This window comes from Macaca fascicularis, chromosome 19, assembly GCF_037993035.2.
Source record: "Macaca fascicularis isolate 582-1 chromosome 19, T2T-MFA8v1.1".
NCBI classification, from domain to species: domain Eukaryota; kingdom Metazoa; phylum Chordata; class Mammalia; order Primates; family Cercopithecidae; genus Macaca; species Macaca fascicularis.
In genome coordinates, this window is record NC_088393.1 from 47,523,374 (window position 1) to 47,530,746 (window position 7,373).

The window sequence follows — 7,373 nt, forward strand, 5'->3', positions numbered from 1 at the left end:
CCTGGGCAACAGAGCGAGAATCAGTCTCAAAATAAATAAATAAATATAAAAATAAAAATCAGCTGGGCATGGTGGCACGCACCTGTAACCCCTGCTAATCGGGAGGCTGAGGCGGGAGGATCGCTGAAGCCCAGGAATTCGAGGCTGTAGTGAGCTATGATCGCGCCACCGCGCTGTCCAGCCTGGGCGAGATTCCATCGAAGAGAAGAGAGAAGAGAGGAGAGGGGAGAGGGGAGAGGGGAGAGGGGAGAGGGAAGAGGGGAGAGGGGAGAGGGGAGAGGGGAGAGAGAGGGGAGAGGGGAGAGGGGAGAGGGGAGAGGGGAGAGGGGAGAGAGAGGGGAGAGGGGAGAGGGGAGAGGGGAGAGGGGAGAGAGGAGAGGGGAGAGGGGAGAGGGGAGGAGAGGAGAGGAGAGAAGAGAAAAGAGGCCCACAGACCGTTGTAAACAGAGGGCGTTCATGATCCCTCGACCGCTGGACAGATGTCCAGGGAACGAAGAAGGCGGCAGCGCAGAGCCCTATTAGGCACCAGGGGGCGGTGCTGAGCTCAGCCCAGGCGCCCAAGTTTTGAATCTGCGGTAAAGCAGTCAGAGTCCCATTTGCCCAGGGGCTGGAGTCATTAGGGGTTGGAGTCAGGCGCCTGGAAGACCCTCAGCCTGGACGCCAGCTCCCCGCAGACCATTTTCAGCCCCTTCCGCGGCCCGCCTCATCCACTTCCAGAAATGGGCACAACTTCCTCTGCTCCTCCAGGAAGCGCCACTCTGCCCGCCCCTTCCCGGACCCTGGGGCCGACCCGGGCTCCCCGTCTGGCCCAGCTCCACCCCGCCTCTGCCTCCCCGAGGCTTCTGGCCAGAGGCGAGGCTCTGGGACCCCACGATGGCGGCGTTTCCCTCACTCAAGGCCCTGCTGGCCCCTCAGGTCACCGTTCTGCCCCTCGGGTCACCGTCCAGCCCCCTGCGCCTCTCTGCAAGCGCACCCGCAGTTTTCACCGTGACACTCCCTCCCCTCCGTGCACCCACCCCAGGCTCCGCCCTGTCCCTGCGGCCGTCAGGAAGGACGCAGCCTGGGTCCCGTGCCAGGCCTCTGAGTGTGCGGCCCCTCCCAGCCAGGCCTGGAATGCGGCTGGACCGCGGGGGCGGCCGCTGACACCCGGCGCTCCAGCCAGGCCCAGCACACGGGCAGGTGGCCCCAGCTCGCTCGGGTCTGGGTTTCTTCTAGAAGGAAGGCACAGCTGCCTGCCCTGAGCGCCCTCTCTGCAGTCCAGCTACCAAGCCTAGTGGCTTTATTTCAGACACAGCCTCCAAGCGGCCCTAGCCTTTGCCCAAACAGAGATTTGAGACTGGGAGTGGATTTTGTTTTTAAAAATGGGCTGTTGTCCCCCTTTCCTTCCTCATTTTCCTGGAGAGCCACTCTCAGGGCTCCTTGGAGAGGATCTGTCCAGGATCCAGGTTTTGTGTTTTTATTTCCGGACCATTCTGAAAGCAACCTCCCCTTCTCTCCTCAATAAATACAGGTAGATTCCATGCGAGGACTTGCTTTCATTTTTAAAAAGTGGCCTTGACTTCCTGCTAGCAAGGAAAATAAATAAAATTTAAGAAAAAAAAAGGCCGGGTACGGTGGCTCACGCCTGTAATCCCAACACTTTGGGAGGCTGAGACAGGAGATCGAGACCATCCTGGCTAACACGGTGAAACCCTGTCTCTACAAAAAAATATAAAAAATTAGCTGGTCCCAGCTAATCGGGAGGCCTAGGCAGGAGAATCGTTTAAACCCAGGAGGTGGAGGTTGCAGTGAGCCAAGGTCATGCCACTGCATTCCAGCCTGGATGACAGAGTAAGACTTTGTCTCAAAAAAAAAAAAAAAAAAAAAAAGCCTGGGTGCCGTGGCTCATGCCTGTAATCCCAGCACTTTGGGAGGCCAACGCGGGCGGATCATGAATTCAGGAGATCGAGACCATCCTATCCTGGCTAACACCATTGTCTTACCCCGTGTCTACTAAAACCCTGTCTCTACTAAAAATACAAAAAATTAGCCAGGTATGGTGGCGGGCACCTGTAGTCCCAGCTACTTGGGAGTCTGAGGCAGGAGAATGGGGTGAACCCAGGAGGCGGAGCGTGCAGTGAGCCGAGATCGAGCCACTGCACTCCAGCCTGGGCAACAGAGCAAGACTCCGTCTCAAAAAAAAAAAAAAAAAAAAAAAGTGGCCTGGTAGGAGGATTGCTTGAGCCCAGGGGTTTGAGGCTGTAGTGAGCCATGATCGGACCACTGTACTTCAACCTGGGCGACAGAGCAAGACCCTATTTCAAAAAAAAAAAAAGTAAGTTCATAATTTAAAACCTACCTCAAGTGATGATCTTGGAGTCTCGGTTTTCTCACCTGTAAAATGGGGATGATAATAATACTACCGATCTTGTAGGGCTGTTATAGGATTAAATGACTTAACACAGTCAAGTACTTAGAACTGTGCCTGGTACATGGTCTACGCCCAATAAAATGTTTGATGTTTTTATCTCGCCTTCACATTTGCCCAGAGACAAAGAAGCACACAGATTTGAGATTTCCCAGGACTGGTTTTAATTTGAAAAATCTGATTGGGGTCTCTTCCCATATCAGAGAAGGAACAGCCCAAGCTATGACCCCAGGGCCAGGGGATTCAGTCCGCCACCAGACCCTGTCATTCCATCACTAGGGGGTAATCCCAGGCTCCCCCGCAAGCCCTGAGACAGGAGGACGGATGAGAAGTTGCCCGGGACTGGATTCTGTCTCTCCAAAGTGGCCCAAGCCCTGTTCTCTGTACTAGGGAAGCCAGCTGTGTCTTTTCGAGGACAGTTGGTCCAGCCAGCAAGCTCAGTTCAGACACCAGAAAACCATCCCAGCACAAGGGCTCAGCGCCCTGGCCCCGGCGGCCGCTCCAGTGCCTGTGTGCCCACCAGCACGTCCATGAGGTAGTCCAGTTCGGCCTCGTCCAGCTCCAGAGCTTCCTCTTTGCCCGGCCCATCCTCAGGACCTGGTTTGAGGCCCTCAGAGGCTGGTGCCCAAAGTTCATTGTCATACATAGAGGTGTCAATATCCTCAAACAGGCCCTCGAGCCCATCGTCCAGTAGACAGCCAGTGGCTGGGCCCAGCAGGTCCAAGGCACCCAGGCTGGGCGCAGCTCCCCCGATGCTACGGCCTGGTGGCCCCTCGTCTGCTAGGGGTTGGGGAGCCTGACTCAGGCCCTCAATGTGGCTGAGGTCCTCCAGGAGGCTGGCCATGGAGGCTGAGAGGGCAGCGTCTGAGCTTGCCAGTAGGTTGTCGGCCACACTGGGGGCAGCAGGTGGGCTGGGCACAGGTGGCAGAGCAGCCGCGGGGGCCATGGACGCCTGGATGCGCCGCAGAGTGTTCACCACCAGCACCAGGTGCCGCAGGTCCGGCTCACTCTGCTGCAGGCTGTGGTGGAGCTTGAGCACCGAGAGGTCAAAGAGGGAGCTAGAGGCCACAGCTGGGGGTGCCTGTGCCACTGATGCGTGGCCAGGATCCAGCCACCAGGCGTCGACTGCCAGAGGTTCCTTCTCCTCCTCCTCCTCCCGTTTCCGCTTCAGACCCTTGCTCAGCATCTGCAGAGGGCAGGGAGTTATGGAGTTATAGTCAGTTATAGAAAACAAATATTCAGTTCAAAGCCTGGATCTGACAGTTGCTACAGGTAGGATCTTGGGCAAGTCACTTAACCTCTCTGTGTCTAGCTTTTCCTAGGGAACTTTAAAGATATAGACAATTTTTATTTAATTGCATATGTATATTTATAGATTATTATTATTATTATTTTGAGATAGAGTCTCGTTCTGTTGCTCAGGCTGGAGTGCAATGCCGTGATCTCAGCTCATTGCAACCTCTGCCTCACGGGTTCAAGTGTTTCTCGTGCCTCAGCCTCCCCAAAAGCTAGGATTGCAGGCGCACGCCACTATATCTGGCTAATTTTTATATTTTTAGTAGGGGTGGGGTTTCACCATGTTGGCCAGCCTGGTCTCGACCTCCTGGACCTTAAGTAATCCGCCCACCTCTGGCTCCCAAAGTGCTGGGATTACAGGTGTGAGCCACCACACCCAGCCTATAGACTTTAAAAAAAAATTTTTTTTTTTTTTTTTGAGACAGTCTCTCTCTCTGTTGCCCAGGCTGGAGTGCAGTGGTGCGATCTCCACTCACTGCAAGCTCTGCCTCCCGGGTTCACGCCATTCTCCTGCCTCAGCCTCCCACATAGCTGGGACTATAGGCGCCCGCCACCACGCCCGGCTAATTTTTGTATTTTTAGTAAAGATGGGGTTTCACCATGTTAGCCAGGATGGTCTCGATCTCCTGACCTCATGATCCACCCATCTCGGCCTCACAAAGTGCTGGGATTACAGGCATGAGCCACCGCGCCCGGCCTTAAATTTTAAATTTTGTATTTAAGTATATTTATAGACTTTTTAATCTGAAAAAAGAGATGGGGTCTCACTATATTGCCCAGGCTGGTCTCAAACCCCCTGGCCTGAAGTGATCCTCCCCCCTCAATCAATAAACACTCTTTTTTTTCCCCCCTTTTATTTTTTGTAGAGACAAGGTCTTACTATGTTACCCAGGGTGGTCTCAAACTCTTTGCCTTAAGCCATCCTCCCGCCTCAGCCTCCCAAAGTACTGGGATTATAAGTGTGAGCTGCCATGCCCTGCCAATAAGTACACTTAATGATAACATTATTATTTCTTCAGTGAACCATGTGGAATGACCATTCAACTTTTTCCCCTACAAAAGCAGCTGTTTCATATATTATAATAACGTTATAAATAATTATATCTAAGTAAGTTATATTATAAATACTAAACTAGTTTCACATAGTTTAACACTTATTGTCTACTATGACGTTTCAAACAGTAAATAAATAAGCAAACACAGGAAATGTACGGAGAATTACAGGAAGACACTAAAAGGTCCTGCAGACCTTTTAGATGATCAGAGAAGGCTCCTGTAAGGAGGTGACATTTGAATGGAGCCCTCAGGCCAGAGAAGTCGGCCATGGGAGACCCTGGGAAAAGCATTCCGGGAGGAGGGAACAACAAAAAAAGGCAAAGAAAAGCCCAGAGGCTGGGGGAATGGGCACAAGCCAGGTCACAGAAAACCACATATGCATTAGTAGGGAGTTTGGATTTTATCCTGAGTGTGGTGGGCAGTCATTAAAGGAATTTGAGCACGGAGGGAATGGGGGTGTGAGCTGATTAGGTTTCCGGAAGATCCCCCCCATGGCTGCTTCGAGGAATACTGTAGGGGGCAAAAAGAGGGGGGATCTGAGACCCACTAGTAGGCTGTACTGGTTTGGGACTGACGATAGTGATGGCCTGGAGCAGGAGCTGGTAGTGGGTATGGAAGGAAGTCGGTCGAGTCAGGATTTCTTTGGGAGGCAGAATAGACAGGGCTTGTCGAGAAATCGTGATCGGCACCGGGGTCAGTCACTGAGATAAGTTTGAGGGTCCACTCTTTTCTTGGAGTGGCGGGGGTAGGGCTGGATGGAGTTTTGGACCCCTGGCGCTACCTACTTTTTTGGGCCAGGAAGACTGAACAGAGTCCAGTTCCGGGACCCTGCCTAGCAAGATTTTAAGAGTGGCCCACCACACTACTCAAAACTGGGTCTTCGTCCCCTTCCCCGCAGTCCGTGGAGTCCGGAACCGCAGGAATTCCGCCCCCACCCCCGACTCCGCCCCCGAGTCCCGGCGCCCCCTGGCGGTGCCCAGGCCGGCTTTCCCCTGGGGATTCTGGCCCCTCTGACCCCAGAACCCCTTCTACTGCCCCCCTTCCCGGCTGTGATTCCTGCAGGCCTCCCGGCGCCGTGCGAGCCAGGACCCTAGGCGGGCTGTTCTCTGCGCCCGGCCTCCGCTCGCTTCCGGCAGTGGAGGCGGCTCCTCCCGAAGCGGCGGCGGCGGGGGCGGGTGAGTCACGCAGCCGGAGCCAAGGAGCCGGCGCCTCCGCCCCCTTCTCGGACTGCGGCGTGATTCACCCGGCCCGGCCGGGGCAGACAGCACGTAGAGGCCCGCGCGTCTCGATCCCGGGCAGCCCCGGCGGGCACCTGTCGGACCCAGGGATCGAACTCCGTGAAGGACCCGGCCGTTGGTACCCCTTTTCTTCCCAGGCCCCTTCATTTACATACCCTGCTCACTAGCGGCCAATCAGAACGAAGAGGTAGCCACCCACAACCAATCAGGAAACGGCAGCGGCAGCATCGCTTGCTCGCTCTCCTCCAGCAACCGGCGCCTGGGTCGCGAGACGCAGTTCTGACTTCGGCTCACGACTCCAGACTCCTAACTACCCTTAGCGACCGCCCACTCTCGTGGCTGCCCCGCCCTCCGCCCCAGGGATTGGCCCTCTACGGTGATGGGCGGAGCCTGTAAAGGGCGGATTCTGAAGGAGGGGCTTCTGGGCGCATGCCCGGGCAGCTGCGCGAGTGAGGGGTGGAAAGAGGTGGCTTTTTACTCTGGGGGACGGTGGCGAGTGGGAGCTTTTGCCTCTCAAAGTACGAGCCCCTGACAACTACCCATGCACCTGCCAAACCCGGCAATTAAGCTTCTTACACATCCACCCCCGACAGTGGTCTACACTACAGATATGCCCGGGTTCAAATTCCGACTCCTGATTCCCCACTCACTCGATGCGTGACCTTGGAAAAATGATCAACCTCTTCAAGCTACACAAAGTTAAATGGGGATCGTCTTGCATACCTCTTGACAAGAAAGTTTAAATAGGATCGTATCTATAAGAACACAATACCACACTCAAGCAATGCTGGACAGTTGGACTTAATTGTGGTTAAGGGCGGCAGTGAGGTGGGAGTGCGGAATCACATCCCGGGCTCCATTCCCTAAGCAGCTGTGTGACCTGGGGCAAGTGTTTTAATCCCTTCGGGTCTTTTTCTCCTTTAACATGAGAGAAAATAGCCCCTAGTTTAGAGGATTGTTTTAAGGATTAAATAAAACAATTCATGCAAAATCCTCAGAGTGGGGTGCAATGTGTTTTGTGTTTTTTTCATTTTATTTATTTATTTATTTATTTATTTAAGACAGATTCTCACTCCGTCGCCCAGGCTGGAGTGCAGTGGCACGATCTCAGTTCACTGTAACCTCCGCCTCCCAGGTTCAAGCAATCATCCTGCCTCAGCCTCCTGAGTAGCTGGGAATACAGGGGTGTGCCACCATACCCGGCTAATTTTTGTATTTTTAGTAGAGGTGGGTTTTCACCTCGTTGGCCAGGCAGATCTCAAATTCCTCACCTAAGGTAATCCGCCCTCTCAGAGTACTGGGATTAGAGGCCTGAGATGCCGCGCCCAGCTGCCTTTTTTTTTTTTTCTTTACTTTTTATTTTATTTTATTTTGTT

General features: G+C 54.0%; 1 protein-coding gene across 1 annotated transcript; it reads right to left on the reverse strand.

The window, feature by feature from the left end:
• Positions 1 to 2,547: 2,547 nt before the first annotated feature.
• SERTAD1 (SERTA domain containing 1) lies at positions 2,548 to 6,270 on the reverse strand. Its single transcript, XM_005589274.4, has 2 exons — positions 6,153 to 6,270; positions 2,548 to 3,593 (listed from the first exon to the last, which is right to left on the reverse strand). Exon 2 carries the CDS (start codon positions 3,591 to 3,593, stop codon positions 2,883 to 2,885), a length of 711 nt encoding a protein of 236 aa, XP_005589331.2. The 5' UTR covers positions 6,153 to 6,270; the 3' UTR covers positions 2,548 to 2,882.
• Positions 6,271 to 7,373: the final 1,103 nt, after the last annotated feature.